General features: G+C 49.1%; 1 protein-coding gene across 2 annotated transcripts; it reads left to right on the forward strand.

Moving 5' to 3' along the window:
- Positions 1-3,344: 3,344 nt before the first annotated feature.
- On the forward strand, positions 3,345-16,917 carry LOC308618194 (cilia- and flagella-associated protein 298). 2 transcript variants are annotated; one of them, XM_081235711.1, is made up of 7 exons: positions 3,345-3,635; positions 6,100-6,267; positions 8,079-8,146; positions 13,563-13,721; positions 15,484-15,615; positions 16,341-16,436; positions 16,739-16,917. In XM_081235711.1, the coding sequence occupies exons 1-7, from the start codon at positions 3,497-3,499 to the stop codon at positions 16,847-16,849; spliced, it is 873 nt and encodes a 290-aa protein (XP_081091837.1). In that variant the 5' UTR covers positions 3,345-3,496; the 3' UTR covers positions 16,850-16,917. The 2 variants fall into 2 exon arrangements, with proteins under 2 accessions (XP_081091837.1, XP_081091838.1); XM_081235712.1 differs by lacking the exons at positions 16,341-16,436; positions 16,739-16,917 and adding an exon at positions 16,065-16,328.
- The last annotated feature ends 5,954 nt before the right edge of the window (positions 16,918-22,871 follow it).

Below are 22,871 nucleotides of genomic sequence, written 5' to 3' on the forward strand. Positions count from 1 at the left end.
CTTCTTCAGTGAAATATCTGTTTGTGTCTTCTGTGCATTTTCTAAGTCGATTGCTTTTTTACTATCGTGTTTTGAGGGTCCTTTTTGTATGCTAGATACTCCACCTCTGTTGGATATGTGGTTTGCACATATGTCTCCCTGTCTGTAGCTTATCTTTTCAGCCTCTCCACGTGATCCGTAGCCAGATCCTGAGCCCCGCAGGTCCACATTTACAGCATGAGTGACTGACACAGGAAAACCAAACTCATGTATCAATCAAAATGCCAATTTATTACTGTTAGAAAACTAATATTAATATAAATTATATAATATATAATTAACGTAAAAATTAATGTTAGAAAAGTAACATCTGACCACATCGAGATTTCGCGAACATGTGGAAAGACGGGAGCTCCTACACTGTTGGTGAGAGGGCAAGGTGGCACATCAGTTCTGGAGAACAATTTAGCAACATCCAGTAAAGTTCCTGTATTCTGTCACAACCAGTTAGACTTGGAGAGAAACTAGGATACGTTGGAGCGGGATGTGCATTGTGTGTAATGGTGAAGACTAGAAAGAAACCAGCCATCAAGAGGGGAATAGAGTGACATATTCCTAGTGGAATACTATACAGTGGTGAAGTGAATGAAATATTAGTAAATCTCATTATGGAGCCATAAAGCAAGGTACAAAATAATACAGTATGACATTAGTTACATAAAACTTAAAACATACAAAACAATATTCTCCATTCTTTAGGGATACATATGTGTGTTAATGGTATTAAAAAAAATTTTTTTTTTCAATACAGTAAAAATGTGCTCTTTTCCTCCCTGGCTGCCTGATATCTAGCAGCCATTATGAATGCCCCATTAGTTATCTGTTCATCACTAATGCAGTGCTTCAGCAGATACAAATGGTCATAAGATGCCCTTTACCCTAGAAAGGCAACAGTACCTAAAATATTGAGACAATAAGCTAAAGTACACAAGACCACCCAGATGTCATCTCTGTCTTCAAATTCAAAACCCACTTGGGTGGTGACAAGACAACAGGCTTTGGCATGATTTATGATCACTTAAACCACACTGAGAGGGCTTCCCTGGTGGCATGGTGGTTAAGAAGCCACCTGCCAATGCACGGGACACGGGCTCGAGCCCTGACCCAGGAAGATCCCACATGCCGCAGAGCAACAAAGCCTGTGCACCACAACTGAGCCTGCACTCTGGAGCTTGCGCTCTGGAGCCCACGAGCCACAACTACTGAGCCCACGAGCCACAACTACCAAAGCCTGTGCACCTAGAGCCCGTGCTCCACAGCAAGAGAAGCCACTGCAGTGAGAAGCCCACGCCCCGCAATGAAGAGTAGCCCCCCCTCACCGCAACTAGAGAAAGCCCGTGCGCAGCAACGAAGACCCAATGCAGCCAAAAATAAGTAAATTTATGTTTAAAAAAAAGAACCACACTGAGAAAAAGCTACGCACAGAATTTGTAAGACATGGCCTGTATGAGAAGAAAAAGACCTAAAGAGAACACTGAAAGGAATGCAACGAAAGAGTAAAGTCTGTAAAGGATTTTGAGATACTAGGGCATTAGTTGCCTTATCGGTGAGAAGTAATACCCTGATCACTTTTTTCTGAGTTTGTTTTGTTCTTTATAACAGTGTTTATATAAACAGCAATTCTTTATTAAAAAAAGAGTAAAGTTAAGAGGACTACAAAGGCAAATACCAGTGCTGACAAAGATTAAAGATGGTACAAGGGCTCTATCTGTGACAGTCTGGCAGATTTTCCACCAGATATGTAGTTGATAACTACATATTTAAACAAAACTGAGTGGCCAGTACAAACATGGGTTTTCTATACTTTTCATTCATATTATATTATTAAAAATTATACCCAGAGACCCTGTAGTACATGAGTGTGTGGAAAAATGGTTCTCTCTACCTAGAAGGCTATACTATAAACCAAGTTTTTAAGCAGGAGTTGGCTTGATGGATACGCAGTTGGATTCAGGAGAAATAGGGGTATGATCTTACAGCCAGCAGTCAGGAGCTAAGAGACCACAGTAGGCCACTTTCTTCCTCTGGGTAAGAGAGACGTTTGCCAACCTGACCAGTACTGCATGTTCCAGGGCTTGGGTGAACCCTGCCGCAACAGTACTAGAGATGAAAACACATCTCTCCCTGGGCGCCATCCCGCTTCTATCCAGTGTCAGTCTAACGGTCTTCACGTGAGGCTCTGGATTGGCTTTGGGCATTTCCAAGGCCTACAGTCACACACTTTCTCCACTCTGCCCCGGAATTTAAGGGTTTCAATGGAGGGAGGCAAAGTTTCAGGTACACAAAGTGGCAGCTGCTTGTAATATTCAATTTGCATTTGGCAATGGCCCTTCCAAGGAGATAACCAGGGGTCGGGGCCTTGCACTGTTTTAGCTTTGCTAGCGCCTCGTTGTCAAGGCCTCAGTACAAATGTCACCCAAGGAATGCCTGAAGGCTTAAGGCATTCCTTGACCATCCAATCTAAAAAGCCAGTCAACCTGTTCTGTTTTTATATCTATTTGAATTTGCCTTATCCGTTTACTTTTGTTTTCTCTTTGTGACTTACACTGAATATAAGCTCCATTGAGAGCAGTGACCCTGAATCTGCCTCCCTGTCACCGGCGCCCGGAAGAAAGCACCGAACCCGATTGCCTTTAATAAGAATTTGTTGGGCAGTGAGTTGCTGGATAGTTTGGGGAGGGTCGCTACGGCAGCAGCCGCTCGAGCCACTCTAGAGATGCGAATCCGAATCAGCCCCCACGAAGGAGTACGGACACTTTCCCTGACTCTTCAGTGCTGAAAACCGGAGCAGAAGCAGCAGACACCGGGGATCAGCGATCCGAAACAGCCTCTTCTGAGCGCTCCAGACCCGAAGCAGCTGGAGGAGTTTCCGGAAGTGGAGACGGGGGGCGGCGGAAATGCTACCGAGGCTCGGAGCTGCGGTGGGGAGACTGCTGCGGGGCTGGGCACCTGTGGGTTCGCACCACCCCACCCATTCCCGACCTAGCAACCTCTTTCCCACCCACCCATCTCCCTGGGTGGAATCTTGGGCCCCAGGCGAGCCGACTGGGCGGCCAGCGCTCCACTCCGCCGGCTGGTCTGTTTGAGGGTTGCCCCGACGCCACTTCCGGGAGCAGGGCTCGGCGAATCCGGCTCGGCGGGTGCGGACGGGCCCCGGAGGCCCTCCCGGACTGCGTGGATCGTTGCTCGGCAGCACCTGCTCCCAGGAGTGGAGGGCGGGGTCTCCGCGCACCATAGCTTCCGCAGCCTCGGGGTCTGACCTTGAGCGGCGGCCCTCAGACTGTTTCTTTGTTGCTCCTGGCAACAGCCACTTCCGGGAGCGAGTGCCGTTCCCCCAGCAGCGCGAGCCCCGGAGCCCCGGGTTCCCGCCTCCCAGCGGCAGTTAGTCGGTCGGTCGTCGCTGTTCGCCGCTCATCCCAGGCCTTCTCGCCGCCTCGGCGGGACCTCCGGAGCCACCATGGTTCTGCTGCACGTGAAGCGGGGCGACGAGAGCCAGTTCCTGCTGCAGGCGCCGGGGAGCACGGAGCTGGAGGAGCTCACGGTGCAGGTGGCCCGGGTCTACAACGCGCGGCTCAAGGTGCAGCGCGTCTGCTCAGGTGCGGCCCGGCGGCGCGGCGAGTTTGCCGGCTGGGTTGGGGTGGGGGCCCGGACCGCGACGGCCCCGGAAGGGAAGAAGAAACCGGGCCATCTGGGACGAAGTTGGGCGGGACACTTTCTCGGGCAGGCTTGGGCCGAGGGTCAAGTTTGTGAAGATTTGCAAAGATATGCGGCAGCCGGGCTTGAAATGGGACGGCGGGGCTCGCCAGCGATGCTTCAAGAGCTGGTGGACCGCGAGGAGAGGCTCCCGGAGCCGGCGGGGAGGGCGCACCCCAGGGTCTGGGAGCCGGGATTGGGGCGCTGTGAGCAAACCGAAATAGACCCTGTACCGAGGAGGCAAGAGGCACAGGAGGGAGCCGGAAGCTTGGGCCCAAGAGCCGGTGTAGTGGATTTCAACAAGTGTGAGAGGTGGCACGACCACTGGGCTCTTTTTAAATTTTTTTAATTTTTTTTTTTTTTTGCGGTACGCGGGCCTTTCACTGTTGTGGCCTCTCCCGCTGCGGAGCACAGTCTCAGCGGTCATGGCTCACGGGCCCAGCCGCTCTGCGGCACCTGGGACCCTCCCGGACCGGGGCACGAACCCGTGTCCCCTGCATCGGCAGGCGGACTCTCAACCACTGCGCCACCAGGGAAGCCCCACTGGGCCGTTTTTTACGAGTGAATTTCCTACTTTGGAGGTAGCGCAGTTTCCGGTGGTGAGCGCCCCCCCCCCCCCGCTTTGGGATGGCCTTCAGAGGTGAGAAACAGTGAGAGAGTCTCGGTGTTCTTGCCTCTCTTGGTGTTTCCTTCTCCAGGAAGCAAAGCCTGATTCTCCTGTTACAGTGTTTTGGTCACCGTCCCCTCGACACTCTGGAGCAGTGCCGTCCAAGGGAGCTTTCCACCGCGATGGAAAATGTTCCCAGGTTGTGCTGTCCAGTAAGGTATCCACTAAGCACAGGGGGCCGTTGAGCACCACCAAGAAAGTGCGTTTTTTATTTCACTGCATTTCAACTTAAATCCAAGTAGCCACGTGCAGCTAGTAACTGCCACATTACGCAGCGCAGTACTTGACAGGATGCTACTCCAGGTGTGGTCCAGGGTGTGATTGTGTCTGTAATTATACCACGTGATTTTTGTACCATGGAGAACTCCTTAAGGGTCATGGTTTCTACTTTTATGGGTCATACGTATAGTTTCTTAGTAAAATTTACTGACTCCAAAACAAGCTCGATTAAGTGTTATTTTAAAATGAAAGCATTTGGGGAGAAAAGGGCCTCAACTTCTTTTTCTATGAAATTATCCATTGAAATGTGGTGCTGATTGTTCAGGCATGTTAGTGAACTGAAAACCCATTCATTTGGGACTTCCATGGTGGTCCAGTAGTTAAGATTCTGCGCTTCCACTGCAGGGGGGTGCGGGTTCGATCCCTGGTGGGGGAACTAAGATCCTACGTGCCATGCGGCGTGGCCAAAAAAAAAAAAAAAAAACCCATTCATTTAGTCTACCATCCTTGTTATCAGCCGTGGTTCAGGCAGGCCCCAGTGCTATGCCCACCGAAGACAGGGATGAATGAGATCAGCTCCTTGACCCCCAGATACTTACAGTCTGGTGGGGAGAGAGACAATAAGTATCCCATAAATAGCCCATTAAGTTCCACCATTTGTTCCATAGTATTATATTATTACAGGCCATCTGGTGTCTTCACACAGTGCTATGGGAAGACTTAGCTCCACGTACCTCTTTCATGTGAAAGAAAGAAGGGAGAGAGAGAAAGAAGGAAAAAGAAAGAAAGTTTTGCAAGGTTGAAATGTGGATTCGTTTGGGGGTGAATATATATGGAACAGGAAAAATAGAAAGCATGCATCTGAATAGCGAACATGATACTAGAAAATCAAGGTCTTGTCTCTGCCACTGTGGAAGGGCGTGAGCTGCCTTATACCCTCCCCAATGATCAGATGTACATAAATCCTTTATAAAGTATTTATATAAAGTTTTATATACAGTAGTTGAAGTGTGACCAGAGCAAGCCTCAGGTGATACAGCTGCAAATTAGGGAAGATGGGGATGTTGATAACGGTCTGGCCTACCTCTCAAGGTTAAATTAAATGAAATAAGCTATGTGAACGCGCTTGGAAAACCATAACGCCCTATGTGGATGCGTATTCAGACTGTCAGTGAATTTGAATTTGTGCCTCCTGAGTGCCGGGAAGTATAACGTAGCACAGAGGGTTGGAGCACAGAACCTGTAGCCTGTGAACGGTGGGTAAACACCCAGACTCTCTGCTTCGGTTGACCTAGGACAAATTGGTGAGCGTTTGTCAGAGGTCAAGGACAGGTCTGGCACATAGCAAGTGACATCAAAGTGTTTGTTAAATAGCCAATGGGCAAGACCCCCAACCACTGGGGAGCTTACATTCCAATGAGGTGTAAGGTGTTATGATGATGACTACCATACATATTGTCTAACTTTCTCTTGTTTTTAAGAAATGGAAGAATTAGCAGAACATGGCGTATTTCTCCCTCCCAATATGCAAGGACTGACTGATGACCAGATTGAAGATTTGAAATTAAAGGATGAATGGGGTGAAAAGTGTGTCCCCAGTGCGGGTTCAGTGTTTAAAAAGGATGATATTGGACGAAGGAATGGACAAGGTAATTCAGCATTTTTCTTCTCTCTGCATGCCTGAGTATAGCAATAAGTACGAAAGCAGTTCTTTAAGTTAAAAAATTGACCTCAGTATTTATATACAAACTTATAAAATACTGCACCATATAACTACTTGTAAAACACTAATCCAGAATGAATTAGGTGGAAAAGAAGGCATCTGTCTTCTTGCTCTAAGTTGCAGCTAGCTTTTAAATGTGATAGATGAACCATAAGAAATGACCATTTTTGTAGGCAACAAGTGATTGAAAATTGGCATTTTCATGTGGTTCGACCTAACAGTTTGAGGGGATAATCATTGATAATGTACTGAAGGGTGTGTTTTGTTATAGTTTGCAGATCAGGGTTTATTTAGAGACTCTGTGTGGAAGGAGGAAATAAATGTCAGCCCAACTATCTCCACTCGAATTGAGGACGTGTCTCTCTTTTGTACAAAGCAGCTTAGGACACACCAGAACACTGAAGAAATTCCTCTTGTTTTAGTATATGGTTGTTTGTGTGGAATTGGAAGGAAAAAGGGATGATAACCCATTTTCATAGCTTCTTATCCCTTTTAATCTGCATAAAAACCTCCATTTAAAAGACTATAGGGGCTTCTCTGGTGGCGCAGTGGTTGAGAGTCTGCCTGCCGATGCAGGGGACACGGGCTCGTGCCCCGGTCCGGGAAGATCCCACATGGCACGGAGCAGCTGGGCCCGTGAGCCATGGCCGCTGAGCCTGCGTGTCCGGAGCCTGTGCTCCGCAACGGGAGAGGCCACAACAGTGAGAGGCCCGCGTATGGCAAAAAACCCCAAAAACAACAACAACAACAAAAAAAGGCTATAATTGGCACTTCCCTGGTGACACAGTGGTTACCAGTCCGCCTGCCAATGCAGGGGACACGGGTTCGAGTCCTGATCCTGGAAGATCCCACATGCCATGGAGCAACTAAGCCCGTGCACCACAACTACTAAGCCTGTGCTCTACAGCCTGCGAGCCACAACTACTGAGCCCACGTGCCACAACTACTGAAGCCCGCGTGCCTAGAGCCCGTGCTCTACAACAAGAGAAGCCACTGCAATGAGAAGCCCACGCACCACAACGAAGAGTAGACCAAACTTGCTGCAACTAGAGAAAGCCCGCGCGCAGCAACGAAGACCCAATGCAGCCAAATAAATAAATAATGTTTATCATGGATTCTTTAAAAAAAATAAGATAAAATAAAAGACTATAATTGATCAGTTAACAAACACCTAAGTATCTACTATGCCGTTAAAACACTATTAGGAGCAAAAGAAAGTGTCCCTATAAGGCCTTTGCATGCTCAGAAATTTTTTTTTGTATTGAAGATAATAGGAATTTCTAGTATTATTTCTTTTGAATTTTAACCTAGAAAATAGCTGGTTGTCTTCCACATCTTTTCATACCTAAACCCATTCTCAATTTGGAGAGACCTTTTGCTTTTTAGGAGGAACTGCATCAATGAAAAAAACAATGGTCCTCGTAAGAACAGTTAACAGTTTATTTTTACCAGTTCATTATTCATCTTTAAACCAAGATTGTCTTAATCACTCTTATTTTAATACAGTTTTATATTTCTAGTATTTTCAATGGCTATGTTATTTATTAAGAATATGAAGTTTGAAAGATTTTTACCTAATTTCTTACAGCCAGCTTTCCTGTATCCCTCATCTGAATTCCATTCTTGTACTTTCTCTCATCTCACTTCCTCCCTGACTCAGACAGAAGGGATTAAGATGTTTAAGAAGAGTTTTAAAGATGGCTGTCTCTTTCCCCCTTCCCTTTTTTGTTTTTATAGCTCCAAATGAAAAGATGAAGCAAGTTTTAAAGAAGACTATAGAAGAAGCCAAAGCAATAATATCTAAGGTTAGCTTTTTAAATGAAGCCTTTCTTTCCTTTCCTTTCCTCCCTCCCTCCTTCCCTCCCTCTCCCTCTCTCTTTCCTTTTCTCTCTTTCTCTCTTTCTTTCTCTTTCTTTCTTTTTCTTTCTTTTCTTCCTTCTTCTTTCTTTTCTCTCTCTCTCTCTCTCTCTCCCTCCCTCCTTCCGGAGGCAAGGGCCTTTTCTCTCTTTCCTTCTTTCTTTCTCTCTCTTTCTCTTCCTTTCTCTCTCTTTCTCTTCCTTTCTCTTTCTTTCTCTCTCTTTCTTTTCTCTCTCTCTCTCTCTCTTCCTCCCTCCCTCCTTCCCTCCCTCTCCCTCTCTTTCCTTTTCTCTCTTTCCTTTTCTCTTTCCTTTTCTCTCTCTCTTTCTCTTTCTTTCTCTCTTTCTTTCTTTCTCTCTTTCGTTCTTTCTTTCTTTTCTTCCTTTCTCTTTCTTTCTTTTCTCTCTCCCCTCCCTCCCCCTCCCTCCCTCCTTCCTTCCTCCTTCCAGAGGCAGGGGAAACAAGCCTGTTTGGGGTGAGCCCTAGCTTTTCCTTCTCATAACTGTGACAGTTGTCCTCAATCCTCCCAGTTCTTTCAGGTCTGACAGAAATGGTTATTGGCTTGTGTACATGTGGTTCACATATGAATGGATGCATATATGATTTTGTTTCCTTAACTTTTTTTTTTAGTTGAAGTATAGTTGGTTTACAATATTGTGTTAGTGTCAGGTGCACCGCATAGTGATTCAGTTGTGGGTTTTTCTGATTATATTCTATTTTAGGTTATTGCAGGATATTAAATATAAGTTCCTGTGCTATACAGTAAATCCTTATTGCTTGTCTATTTTACGTGTTGTAGTTTGTATCCCTTAAGAACTAATGAAAGTGGAATGGGGAGATGCGAACATTGTAACCACATGCTGGATCTACAGATACCTGACTGACACAGCACGTGTTTATAACGAATTAGCTTTTTGTAATTGTCTTAAGTATTTACACAAAAAGTATTTCATTGAAGGAGAAACATACCATTGACATGCATATACTGTGAGTCTGGAGAAGAATAATTTAAGGATTTTTCAAGAATTGAATGTTTTTATCAGTCACTTTTACTTATGTGTTGCTGATACTAGTTGTTCCCACCCGCCACTGCAGGCCTTCTCACTTGATAACTGCTTTTTCTTCCGTTCCTCTCGATGCACTGGGCATAACTGTCATTTCCAAACCAACATTTCCCCAATTCTTCAAGCTCTTAACTAATCCTTTAAGTGCTTCAGGAAAGGCTGTGCTTCTGCCTGTTAATATAGGAAAGACTCTGGGAAAGCCTACAAGGAAGGCTTCGGTTCGATCCAGCGTTTGCAAAATGCATTTGACTGCAGAACCTTTTTTTAAAAGCATAGATAATAGCTAGTAACATCTAGTCAAATGGACACATCTCAGAGCACGTTAGGAGAACAGTGGCCTGGACCCTGCTCCGCCCCCTTCACTCCCCGCTCTTCTGTGGATATCCTTCCTATTCATTTGTATCACTTCCTCCCTTTGCCTGTGTGTATTTTTATATAGTCATGTCATAGTTGAGAGAGAGAGGTTTCCCAGGGGCTCCAGTCGCTTTGCTGCAGTGATTTGCCCAAAGTTGCAGAGCTCCTGGGTGGCCAGGCCTCACTTCTCACCCGGGGCCCTTCCACGCTGCTTCCAAAATGCAGCTGGCGTCGCTCTCGCCTCCCTAGACCCTGCCCTGCGGGGGGCATTTAACCCTGTGGGTCAGCACCCACTGGGCAAGCAGGGAAGGAAGAGTTCAGGTCCCAGCGGCCCCACTGTGACCAGTCCCTTGGCCCTGGGCCTGGGACTCCGCCTCCATCGCTCAGGTTCCTCAGGGGGAGAGTGGAAGACGGTGGAGTATCAAAACTGGGGCTCCTTGGGGTGGGACGATGGTGTCCATGCCGCCCTCTTCCTGGGACCCACCCTCTGCTGTGAGTGGGAGACCAGGACAGCGGGGAATCTCTGTCGTCCTGAGGCCGCACCGTGAGTTTCTCTGTCACCCAACCATGGCATCTGGTGGGGAATCACCGCCCTTGACATTGGTGGAGTTTTTGTAGAAAATGACCCCGTGGCGCCCCCTTTCTGCATATATTGGTAGTGGGGGGTGGAGCCCTCTGAGTGGGACAGCTTCCCTCCGGTGACCCCGGATCCGGTAGATCTTCACACCGTCCCTACGGCATGTGCCCCTCATGGGAAGGCCTGATGTATTTTGTGGGGATTTATGACTTGGAAACAATTTCATAAGCCGCCCTGGGAGTAGGTAAGGCAGGAATATTACCTCCGTCTTACAGATGAGAACGTAGGTTTAGAGAGTTTCAATCTGGGCCTCCAGGGCATTCTGCCTTCCTCCCGGGGGTGCATCAGCTTCAGGCCACGGGTGCTGCCTGGCCCCCTGTCCCCCCGGGACTTGGGCATCCACGCTGATGATCCATGTTGTACCAGGTCACAGGACTCCTGCATTTCCTCCGAAGCAAGGATTTTCATCTCCCTTCCGCGTCACTTGCCTACAGCTCGGTCAGGTTATAACTCACAGTTAACCAGAGTGGTTCCGTCTCAGATGTGGGCCCTGATGTCGCCCTCCTAGTGCAGGATCATCCATCCTTCCCTGCCCCCTCCCTTGCCCCCCAGCCCCTTGTCAGCGTGCCGAGGGTTCCCGATAACCCCTCTCCCCTACCTTGCCTCCCAGCCCAGCGGGGCCCGAGGTGGCCTCTTCCTGGCTCTGGGTCTCTGCGTGGCCTGTGCTCCTGGCCTGACCTCCTGTGCTGAGCAAGCTCTGACCTCATGGGGACTGCGGGCCCGCTGGCCCTTCCCCAGCCTGTCTCAGACGCTTCCTCTCCTTGGGCTCCTGCCCTCTCACCTTCTCTGTGGCAGATCTGCCTCCTGCCTTGGCAGTGAGGTCGAGGCCGTCTGGCACAAGCCCTCGGGTTTCCGGCCCCCTGCAAACTGTCTCTTCCTGCATCTCTCTCGTTCTTCTCTCGAAACTCTGGCCAGTGTCTCCTGCCCCTGGGCTCTCCCACTTCCGCTGCCGCCCCCCACTCCAGCTGGTCTGCATCCCCACTTCTAGAAACCCAGGAGGCATAATGCCTTTAGTCTCTCCCGTCCTATGGCAGCATCTACTCTGTAAGCACACTCGGGCCTCTTTCCTTAGCCTGAAATCAATCCTCTGCAGCTTAACCTTCCACCTGCCCCCCCAACACTCGCCTCCCCCATCTTCCCACCCCCAGCAGCTTTCCCGAAGGAGAGATCCCCAGATCCTCGGGCCAGATCCCCCCGGGTTTCTCAGAACCTGGGCTGTTTTCTTCCGCCACAGAACTGGCCGCCTCAGGGCCAGCAGTGACCCCCCTCCTGCAAATCCAGGGGCTTTTCCCGTCTGACTCCGGGACCCCTCTCTGTCTTTCGACCACATACATGAGCCTCCTCTATCCTGGTTCCCTCCCGGCTTCCTGGTGGCTGTTTTCTCTGACTCTTGCCTCTTAAATTTGGTGTTTCTCAAAGTACTTTACCCTGACTCTCTTCTCTTTTCTTTCTGTTCTTTCTTCCTCGGCATTTTATCTTCTCGGCCAAATACATGTTCCACTCTCCACAGATAACTCTCAAATCTCGGTCCTCTACCCCAGCATCCTCCTTTACTTGCAACCTGAGTTTCCAGCTGGTTTCTAGAAGGTTCTACCTGAAAGTCCAACCAGCACTTCAAACTCCAGTTTTCTAGACCTGAACTCATTGATGCCTCTGCCCTGTGTTCTTTACCCAAGAGGAAGCACTTCCTGCAGACTTTCCATTTCTAAGAGCCACTGCTGTCGCGGTTATCCAGGCTCAGTGTCACCTTCGTCACTTCCCCTCTGTCACCCGTAGGCCTTAAGTCTGGTCCTGTACCGTCCACTCCCATGGATTTAAGATACATCTTAAACCCAACCCCTCCTTTCATTTCCATGGTCACCACTTTATTTAAGGCTCCCCTGATATAGCCTTTGTGTTCAGACACCAGCTGGGGGGTCCTGCAACTCAGCTCTGACACCAACTACCCAGAGCTGGCACGGACCCTGCAAGCTAAAGGGTGAGGTCCCCAGCCAGACTTGCCTGACTTCAGGCACCAGGTGACCTGCACTCTGTCTGACTTGGCTGCAGATTTGGAGGTTCCCACCCACCCCCCCTTCAGGTTCAGTAATTTGCTTGAATGACTCACTGAACACGCTGCAAGTGGTGTATTTCCTGTTATAAAGTTTTGTTATAAAGCATACAACTCAGAAACCGCCGGATGGGAGAGACCCATAGAGCAAAGTTAGAGCCAGGGGCAGGGGGTGCAGAACCTCCACAGCCTCTCCTCCTCCGTGGACCCCGGGCACTCACCTTCCCGGGCACTCACCTTCCCGGGCACACACCTTCCCGGGCACTCACCTTCCGTGTGCTCTCCATCCAGGGGCTCCACTGAGCTTCAATGTCCAGAATTTTTATCAGGGTTTCATTGTGTGGACCTGATTGGTTAACTCAGTGGCCATGTGACTGAGCTCCTCTCCAATCCCCTTCTCCAGAGGTGGTGATGATGGGGGCGCGGGGAGGGTGTCTGAAAGCTCCAACCTGCTAGTCCAGCTTGGGCTTCCTGGGGCGGCCACCCCTCCCCAAACTATCCACGGGTTCGCATGGATCACCTCGTCGGCATGAGCCCAGGTCTGGTCAAAGAGGGCTGGTTAGGATAATGACGACCCTACCACTCAGGAAATGCCAAGTGTTTTTGAAGCTCTGCTCCAGGAACAGGGGACAGAGACCAGATACACTCTCGATCACGTCACCCCTTTCTCTGCACTCTTCAGAGCCTGCTACATGGTCTGCCCCCGCCTGTGCCCATTCTACAACCACTGCAAGATGAGTCTCGCAGCGTCACCACTTCTTCCCGGAGAGGCCACTCGCTGCCCATCGCCTCACTGTCAATGCCAACTCCTCAGCCTGGCGTTCACGGCCATCCCCAAACAGGCTCCGGCCTGGCCAGCCAGCCGTGTCTTCCCTTCCCCGAGCTGCGTGGGCTGCTGGCTGTTACTTGCTTTTCTTTGCCGTTGCTTGTGCTGAAGCACTCTGTTCCCTGAGGTGCCGTCCCCTCTGCCCTGTTTCCTGATGCCCTCTCACATCTGTACCGCTGGACCTGGATTCCTCCCCTCAGAGTGTCCTCTGCACTTCACCCCTCTTGGTGTCGCTCATATCCTGCTTTATAACCTAGGTCGTGGTGGCCATGGCTCAGCCCCGGAAATAGACTGTAGTCTCTGGTAGCCGAGCACCATCTGATTCTTTCTGTTGCTCTGGAGTATCTGGCACGGGTCTTGTACAAGAACTTGATTGATATTTGTTGAATTGATCAGCCTCATCATAGATAACAATGCCTGTAATCACTTTCAGAAACACGTGGAAGCCAATGTCTGCGTTACCATGGAGATGGTGAAGGACGCCTTGGACCAGCTTCGAGGTGCAGTGATGATTGTTTATCCCATGGGGTTGCCGCCATACGATCCTATCCGGATGGAATTTGAAAATAAAGAAGATCTGTCGGGGAGTCAGGTATGTGGCTCTTGGGGTTTCTTCCAGGTGAGGTCATTCCCTTCCCCAGCCCCCAAAGAGCAGAAGCCCCTCAGATTTGACCTTTCTCTGCTGATGTAGTTTGTTGCTTCATACACAGCTTTCCATTTTGCTATACTAGGCTTCAGAGCAGAGTTGTGAATTCAGGGGAGGACCCCGAGGACGTGCTCCTGGTTGAGGGCTTGGCCCACGCACACAGGGGTGGCAAGAGACAAGAAAGTAACTGAAAACATTCCCATTTTCTTTGACCACTGGGAAGCCAAAACCCTAATTTGTGCCTATTTCTACCCAAACGTATTGGTCCCTTTGCATGGAATTTTGTGTTCTAGCCTTATCTCTTTTTCTCCCCCCCAATACATTTATTTATTTATTTATTCATTCATTCATTCCATTTATTCGTTTGTTCATTCATTCTTGGCTGCGTTAGGTCTTCGTTGCTGCCCATGGGCTTTCTCTAGTTGTGGCGAGCAGGGGCTACTCTTTGTCGCGGTGCACGGACTTCTCATTGTGGTGGTTTCTCTTGTTGTGGAGCACGGGCTCTAGGCGCATGGGCTTCAGTAGTTGTGGCGTGCGGGCTTCAGTAGTCATGGCTCGCAGGCTCTAGAGCGCAGGCTCAGTAGTTGTGGCGCACAGGCTTATTTGCTCCACGGCATGTGGGATGGGATCTTCCTGGACCAGGGCTCGAACCCGTGTCCCCTGCATTGGCAGGTGGATTCTTAACCACTGCGCCACCAGGAAAGTCCCTAGCCTTACCTCTTGCTCCTTATTATTTTCTTAGCTTTATGTTCCACTTTCCTTTGTTTTTCTCATTTTCTCATTTCTCATTTTTTCATTCCTTATCCTATGGGACAGTATCTTTTTCTCTGAGCCATCTTAAATAGGCAGGATATGCAGAAGCAAACGAACGGCCCCATTATACCTATACAGCCCTTCCTCAATTTATGATGGGGTTATGTCCCAACAATCCCAGCGTAAGTTGAAAATATTATAAGTTGAAAATGCATTTAATACATTTAACCTACCAAATATCATAGCTTAGCCTAGCCCACCTGAAACGTGCTCAGAACACTTACATTAGCCAACAGTTGGGCAAAATCATCTAACACAAAGCCTATTTTATAATAGTGTGATTTATTGAATACTGTACTGAAAGTGAAAAACAGAACTGTGGTCTGGTACGGACAGTTGTACCGGTTGATTACTCTGGCGACCACAAGTTACTGCCGCTGCCCGGCATCACGAGAAAGTCTCATACTCTACAACACTAGGCCGAGAAGAAATCAAAATTTAAAGTATGGTTTCTACTGAATGTGTATCACTTTCACACCATCATATAGTCAAAAAGTCATAAATCGACCCATCGTAAGTCAGAGGCTTTTGTATTTAAACACCCAGCAGGATCCCCGTATTCTTCCCTGGCAGTAACCTAAAAATCCATCTAAGACGGACCTTATATCATGGATGAGGGGGCAAATGAGATCGGATACCCGCCACTTCCCAGAAGTTACCTGAGTCAGGGCATGAGTTGAAACTAACAGGGAAGGTGCTGAAATGAGCGAGGGCTTTGAGTAGGGGGCATTAGTGCTGCCCGGGGTGGGGGAGGGCAGGGGAGGGCAGGGTGCTGGAAGCCTGTCCCACTTCCTATGCTGGGAGGGGCATTGGCCAGGCTCCCTGCCCCCAGGGCCGGGCCACACCCTTGGCCGTGTCCTGACTACGTTAAAGCTGGTTCTTACCGTGAACCCAGGCAGCACTCAGTGTCATCACAGAATCAGAGGCACAGTTGTGGTGGGCAGCGAAGGAGCTAAGACGAACCAAGAAGCTTTCGGACTACGTGGGAAAGAATGAAAAAACCAAAATTATTGTCAAGATTCAGCGGGTAAGTACTTTAACATGTCACTATTTTTTACTTACTTGCAAACTGATAAAACTTTACATTAAATCTGAAAGATTGAAACTCTTGTGCAGACACTTTAATCCTGCCCGTCCAGGTTTAAAGTCAAACTGTCCTCTTTATGGGGCAACAAAAACATGAAGGAAATATGGATCGATTGACAGTATCTGGAGTTTGTTTTAACTGGGGGGGAAAGGAGAGTATGCTGCGTTCATTTCGACTTTAAAAATGGGACTTACACGTAACTAAAAATGTTTCTTGAAATGAAAAATCCAGCCCAGAGCACTGATCTCAAGTTTTTCTAAGTGCTGATGGTCTGTGAATGAGGCGGAGGGCTGGAGACCCGTAAGAACTCCGTGTGGAGCCGTATACCTGCAGGCTGCTTTATTACGTGCTCTCTCCTAAATCATCTCTCTCTAGTTTGGGGGCAACAGGGTCCCCCCCACGATTATCCCTACCCCTCCCTCACTGGACCTGCAGTGGCTGACTTGGGAATGGCTGGGACCAACACGGCACCACCCAGCCTCCACCGTGAGGGCCCAGGGCCAGAGCGAAACTCCCCTCATGCTTCGCTGCGGATGATCAGAAATGCATGACCTGTTTATCTTTAGCAGTCGGCAAAGGCAATTGTAAGGCGTGAGCTGTAACTTCCTGGGTCATCCTTCTAAGAACGCCTCAGTCCGCAATTTGCTGTCCCCCCGTCTTTTCAGAGGGGGCAGGGAGCTCCAGCACGAGAGCCCATCATGAGCAGCGAGGACCAGAAACAGCTGATGCTCTTCTATCACAGGAGACAGGAGGAGCTCAAGGTACCGTGTGACTCAGGGATTCTCGGCCAGCTGGTGCCTGGGGCGTTCACCCCCTCGCCCCCAGGCCTTACTCTGGGCACGGGGGTAGCTCGGGGGGCGGTGGGGGGGCTCTGCAGGATGTAGTGAGGTCACCTCCTGAACTTCAGCCTCACCAGGGCCGCGGGGGCCCCGCTCGGTGTCCACCTGCCTTAGGGTCTGGAGGTGTCCCGCTTCTGGGGACGTGGGGAGCAGGGAGGTGGGTCGTGGGCTCTGCAGAACACTTTCCTGAAATGCCTCCCTGAGCAAAACACGTTTGTATCCAGAAACTGGAAGAAAATGACGACGATTCCTGTTTAAATTCTCCGTGGGCAGATAACACTGCTTTGAAAAGACATTTTCATGGAGTCAAAGACATAAAGTGGAGACCAAGATGAAGTTCACCAGTTGATGAAGCTTTCTAAAATATTAGCTCACCTTTCTTTTGGCAAAATAATAATAATAATAATAACTAAAAAGGACACCCATAGCTCTCTCTGAAAGTTGTTGAAATTTCTGGTTTTCCTAGTTGTTTTTTCAGTTTGAATTTTTAAAATAAAAGTTATTCAAGGTTTTAGAACTTAATAAATACATCCACAAAAGAATCCACCTAAACTGTTTTTATTTCAGGACGACTATCTACTGATCTGAGGTTTTTCTTTGGCAAAATACTGAAGATATAGTTACAGACATTTTCTTCTTCCTGATTGCTTTATTTTATATTCTCATAACAGCCGTTGTACTTATTGCAGGAGGTTGAAAGTACCTTTTCTCCCAGGGCTCTGCTGTGAAACTTGGCTGTCAGTGGCCACTAGAGGCCGCCCGTCACCTCCTTACCCGCATTTTTCCTGGGCCCTCTCTGTGGAACTGTCAGAGGCCCAATTCTCAATCTTGTTTCAGAAACTGACAGGGGGTCTATCTGTAGCCTTGTGTCTCCCAGCTTCAAAGGTGAAGTTCACCCCCTGGTTGAGACCTGGCTGGTCTTGCCTTCCAGGTGTAAAGGCTGCACCTGTGATGGAAGTTGGGTGGCCAAACTAGACTAACCTTGAAACTGAACAACTTCTTGTGTAGTTTCTGGGCTTTTCCTGAAAACAAATGCAGATCCTGGTAACCGATGGTTCTCCCCGTGGGCTCACAAGAGCCTGCAGCTCTTGTCGTGCTGAGGTCGGTACCGAGGCTGACAGATGCAAACGTTGTTGGCTCGGTGACCGTCTGGCCACAGGACACACTGGCTCACCTGTCACCCTGACTGGTTTTCTAGGACATCTTTGATTTCAAATTCTCCAACTCATCATCTCTGCAAATGCTGACGTTTCAGCAGCTCGAGTACATCTTTCAGATTGTGCAGCCAGAAGTGGCCTAGACGTCTTGTCCAGCTCCATTTGGTCTGTAGAAGACTCTTCCCCTAGTTGGAGGAAACGCGTCATGCTCACTCTGGGGAAAAGTGAAGTGACAAGGACACTCCCTGCCCTGGTCTCCCTGTGCCCACCGCTGCTCGCCCGCCACGGTGCTGGAGCCCCCCGTACACGCACAGCCATGGGGATGGGGCTGGGAGCAGGGCCGGGACCCTGGGTTCCCAGACCTGATTCCACTGTGGAGGGTGAGGACCGTCCATGTCTCTCCCAGCCCTTCACACATCAGCGAGACCCACTCAGAGCGCCCTCACCTCGAGGGGAGGCCGTGGCTCCTGGCAGAGACTAGTCCCCCGGGAGAGCACCCTACACAGGTTCTTCTCCAGAACCTTCTGCAGCCTGTGCTCATCTCCCCACAATCTCCAAGTTACTTAGGGCCCCTGCACTGACTACCTGCTAACATTTCTGCTGTCCTCGAAACAGCATTTTTCTAAAGTGGCTTGTAACTGACTCTACATCTTGATTGTACCTTACTCTTTCAATTGTCAAATTTTGTAAAATCAAGTTTGCATCTGTTTTCTTTTTGACTTTCATTATTATTTTATTTTTAGCAAAGTAGAGTTGACATAATATTCGTTTCAGGTGTAACTTTCATTGTAACTTTATTTTTTTTCATTATAATTGTACATGTCTCTGTGGAAAGCTTCCGTCCTTGAATGATATAAAGTTTGCAATAAGATCCTGTGAGTTTATTTGAGGAGCGCCCGCCCTTGTCAGTGCATAGTTTATGTGCGTGCATGACAGCCATACTTGACTTGCAGAGAACGTTAAGCCACGTGATCACAGTAGATCTTCTTAAGAATCACTATTTCCATGTCATTAGGAATTCTTTTTGACCCAATGGGATTTAAATGCTTTCTGTGGCCATGACGGGTACTCTGTTGCGTCACATAATCACCGGAAATTGTTAACCAAAGGGCCACTGGCTTTTGAGTACAGAAATCACTACATTACTAACATCACACTACAGCCCTTTACTGAATACCCACGTGAAACGCACAGTCCTCTCCTCCTAACCCCTGAGCTCTATCCGTTCCGACACAGCGGCTCCTTAGAGGGCAGTACGGGAGCTGCTCCTTCCCGGCCATAAGGAAGGGGGGCAGGCAGTCCCTGGGCGACTCTGTGCTAATGTGGGTTGATTCACTTCGCATCCCCCACACCGAGGAAGGTGGTGGTGACCTCGCTCATCCGTGGTCGCCTGGCTAGTGGGGGTACAGCCAAGGGCCACTCCCAGGACTTCCCAAGAAAACAACTTATCAGCAAAAGTCATCTTGCCGAATGGCAGGCTATGGATCAGCTTAAGTGTGCAGGCTTGGGCTTGGTGGGACTGTTTTTTTTTAATCCCATACATCTGTGGATCAATATCAAGGAAACACAGTGCATGTTTTCTGTTGCCAGGCTGGGTCTGCGGTTTTGTCCTACGTAACTTGTCTTCTCACACGGTTGTTTCAGGGAGACCAGGAATGCTCGTAATAAAACTTGTCACCACCCAAAACCGTTTCCACCTGCAAACCGAAACCCCCGGCAGTGTTTCTGTCACAGGATTACTTTGTTCCTTGGCAACTGCTCTGCGAAGGCTGTGTCGTCAGGCTTGAACTCAGCCGCCACAAGCTGAGGGCATGGTGGCCTTGAGCCGTTCTCCATGAAGCCTCAGGAAACTGCCTCCATCGCCCACCCTTCGTCCCAAGATCCCAGGGGTCGTCACTCTGTTGCTCCAAGTCCACTGGCCCCAGAGAGAGGGCCAGGAGAGATGTCATTGGTTCCCAAGAAAAGTTCGATACTGGATGTCAGAGTACAGAGCTGTTTCCCAGCTACCAACGTGCTAAGTGCTTTACGTGTGTTTTCTTATTTACAACCTCTCGACAGCCAAATCAGGAAGAAACTAGTGTCATTTCACCAGTAAGGAAGCCAACGCCCAGAAAGGTTCTTTTGCCCAAGGTGAAGCATCTAAAGGCCCACCTGCTTGCCGCAGAATCTGCCACGAACTATATGGTAAGTTTCCACGTATACCTAGTGTAGATGCTAAACCACGTGCTAGGGAACATCGGGGAGGGAACGTCCACGGAACACACCCCTGTGAAGGGCCCCAAGCAGGAGTGCTCTCTCCAGAGCCGGCAAGCGGCAGCCTTTGATTATTTTACTTAGTCTGAGGCCGATAGTGATGGGATTACGGGTCCTAAGACTGCTTCGGTTCACCACCACTGAAAAACGGGAAAGATACGTGAGTCCACCCATGAGATGCTTTAAGCAAATAGACACTTGGCATGACTCTGAAACCACTGCCCAGAGCGATAAAAAGAGTCTGGGGTTGTGTCCTTGCTGGAGAAGGGACCCCAACCTGCTCTCAGGCCCAGCACACGTGGGTCGTAGGACACTTTGCCGTAGGATTCTGGGCCACACTAGTATGGATTCAGAGGTTATTGGATGAACAGATTCCCACAAGCCAAGTCCCAGGCTATCATTACTTTCAATCGATTGAACTCGCTGCATTCAGACGAAGAAAACGACAGCCACAGCTGTTTTGCTGTTCCAGCCATGGGACAGGATTCCAGCATCGTCATGAAATGCAGAATGGGAAGTACCAGCAACTCCGTTTGCAGTTTTGTCACCTAAATCCCCGATCCTACAACCGTCTGTGTTGGGTGGCAGCCCTGCTCAGCAGCCCCATGACCACAGCTGTGTCCCTGCCGTTCCCCTGACCCCACCCCAGTGCGCTTGGTACATCTGCCCAAGGTACCCAACGCGTTCTGTCGCTTTTCCTTGGCTCGTTAGAGAGGCCGTCGTACTGCAGGTGCCCAGGTGCCCTCAGCACAGGGCTAATGACGGTGAGGATGGTACCTGCGCCTTCATTCTGCCACTCCACCTGGCACATCATTTGTTGTTGTTGTTGTTGAATATTTATTTATTTATTTGGTTGCGCCAGGTCTTGGTTGCAGCAGGCGGGCTCCTTAGTTGCAGCTCACCAGCTCCTTAGTTGCGGCACTCAGGCTTCTCGGTTGTGGCATGTGAACTCTTAGTTGCGGCATGCAGGTGGGATCTAGTTCTCCGACCGGGGATCGAGCCTGGGCCTCCTGAATTGGGAGCATGGAGTCTTCTCCACCGCGCCGCCAGGGAAGTCCGTGTCGCATCGTTATGAAACAAGACAAACCCCGCCTATGAGAGGGTGACCGCAGCGCAATAAATGCCCACGGGCCTCCTCTATCCCCTCCTCCCCGCTTGCCTACTCTCGCCTCCCCCAGCCCCACCCCCAGACAAAGTAGGCGGGCATAATAGCAGCATTATCCTTCCGTTCTCATTACTCATTTCGCGTCTCTATTTGCATTGTGCTGGCCCAGGTCCCATAGGCTCAGAGCAACTGTGTGTTTCAGTGGTAAGTCAGCAAAATACAAGATGCACTCAAAGCTCCTACTGGGAATTCCCTGGTGGTGCAGTGGTTAGGACTCCCCTGGTCGGGGAACTAGGCTCCCACAAGCTTTGTGGAGGTGGGGAGTGGCTCCTGCTATCAGAATCCTGTGTTGTAACTAAATCACTTATTGTAAAATAAAAGAGATGGAGGTAAAACTACTAAGGGCATTAATATGCAAATCAGAACCCCCAAACTGAGAGCTGCTCTGAGTTTAACTCTTAGACCTACACGAAAGGAGCTCAGCTCACGTGAACAGGGCTCCACCTTTTCTTGCAACTATTTCCAGGTCTGAGAACGCTTGGCATTTCTAGAGGTAACTTATCATTGAACTGAGGAGAGAGGTTTCCAGTGGCACAGCTGTTAATTTTTCCCTGGGAGATAAATCTGATTTAAGTTATCGAATATAGGATTTTATTAGCTTTACGCTAAAGGAAGTCAAAAATTGGTGCACATGTCTAGAAAATAAATGTCACAAATTGTTAGCAAATGTAATTTAATCTAATAAAGTTCAACTGAAGCTGTCTGTATTAGAAATTTCACCCTGAGCTGAGATGGAGGAAAAGGAAACATTACCTGGCCTAAAATAGCAATTTGTTAAAAACAGAGAAAGAAAGGGAGAGAGAGAGAGAGAGAGAGAGAGAGAGAGAGAGAGAGAGAGAGAGAGAGAGAGAGAGAGAATTTCGGAGTGTGTGGACATCCCATGCTTGTTGAAACCATTAAGACTGAGCAATCGGGCATTTTTCTTTTTCTCAAAGCAATACGTTTCCTATAATGCTTCAGAACGGACTACCATGGTTAGAATCTACCCCTCTGAGCGGCTTGTAACTCAGTCTTTGTTTGCATGTCTGTCCCCTGAACGGAGAGCTCTTGGCGGCAGAGACCCTATTTTACTATATTTTGACTCTTGCCCCAAAAAAGCAAGTATTCTGACACGTCCCCCGACCTTTCTAAAGAAGGTGAAGCAGATGTGGAGTGAACAGACAGTACTCCCGTCTGAATTCAAGAGCTGCTTTGCCGTTTTCCTCATTGGCTATCAAAAGGGGCGATGGGGCCAGAGTCGGGCAAGGCGGGGTAGGGGGGATGTTAATTCTTTGCACGTCTATGCCTCAGGGTCAGTGATAAGTTTCCGCAGTCACCACCCTCCGCCAGGCTGTCTGGTTTTGCCTGGAAGATGCTACTGCTCCCACACACTGTGGCCGGATGTGGACTTGCCTGGTACAGGATGCAGTTTGGGGATAGCGCTCAGCGCGTAACGGAGTGCTCGGTTTACAACCTACTGTGTGTGCCTTTGTCACCACCCAATTTTCGGCCTGGGGACAGTCCACCGTGAAAGCCAGCCTTACAGCTTTTGTGACTGGGGAAGCAGTGACAGGATCAGCCTTTCACCTTCGGAGACGGGTCTTCAGCAGCGCGGGAAGTTCTATCATCACACAGAGCGCACCGTATGTAATAGATCGTCTACATTTTTTTAATGAAAACATTTTAGGGACAAACATTTACAATGGATCGGTTCCACCCAGCACATCTTGAAATGGGGCACACAGGTTCTTTTTGTTCTTGGAGGCCTCCTCCAGGCCTGTGTTTCTCCAAAGGGCCGTAGAA

This window comes from Mesoplodon bidens, assembly GCF_964165515.1.
Source record: "Mesoplodon bidens genome assembly, chromosome: 5".
In the NCBI taxonomy this organism is placed as follows: domain Eukaryota; kingdom Metazoa; phylum Chordata; class Mammalia; order Artiodactyla; family Ziphiidae; genus Mesoplodon; species Mesoplodon bidens.

Coding starts and splice junctions, on each gene's coding strand:
- LOC308618194 (XM_081235711.1), top strand. CDS start 3,497: ATGGTTCTGCTGCACGTGAAGCGGGGCGACGAGAGCCAGTTCCTGCTG. Junction 8,147..13,562: donor CCAAAGCAATAATATCTAAG/GTTAGCTTTTTA, acceptor AATCACTTTCAG/AAACACGTGGAAGCCAATGT. Junction 13,722..15,483: donor AAGATCTGTCGGGGAGTCAG/GTATGTGGCTCT, acceptor CCGTGAACCCAG/GCAGCACTCAGTGTCATCAC.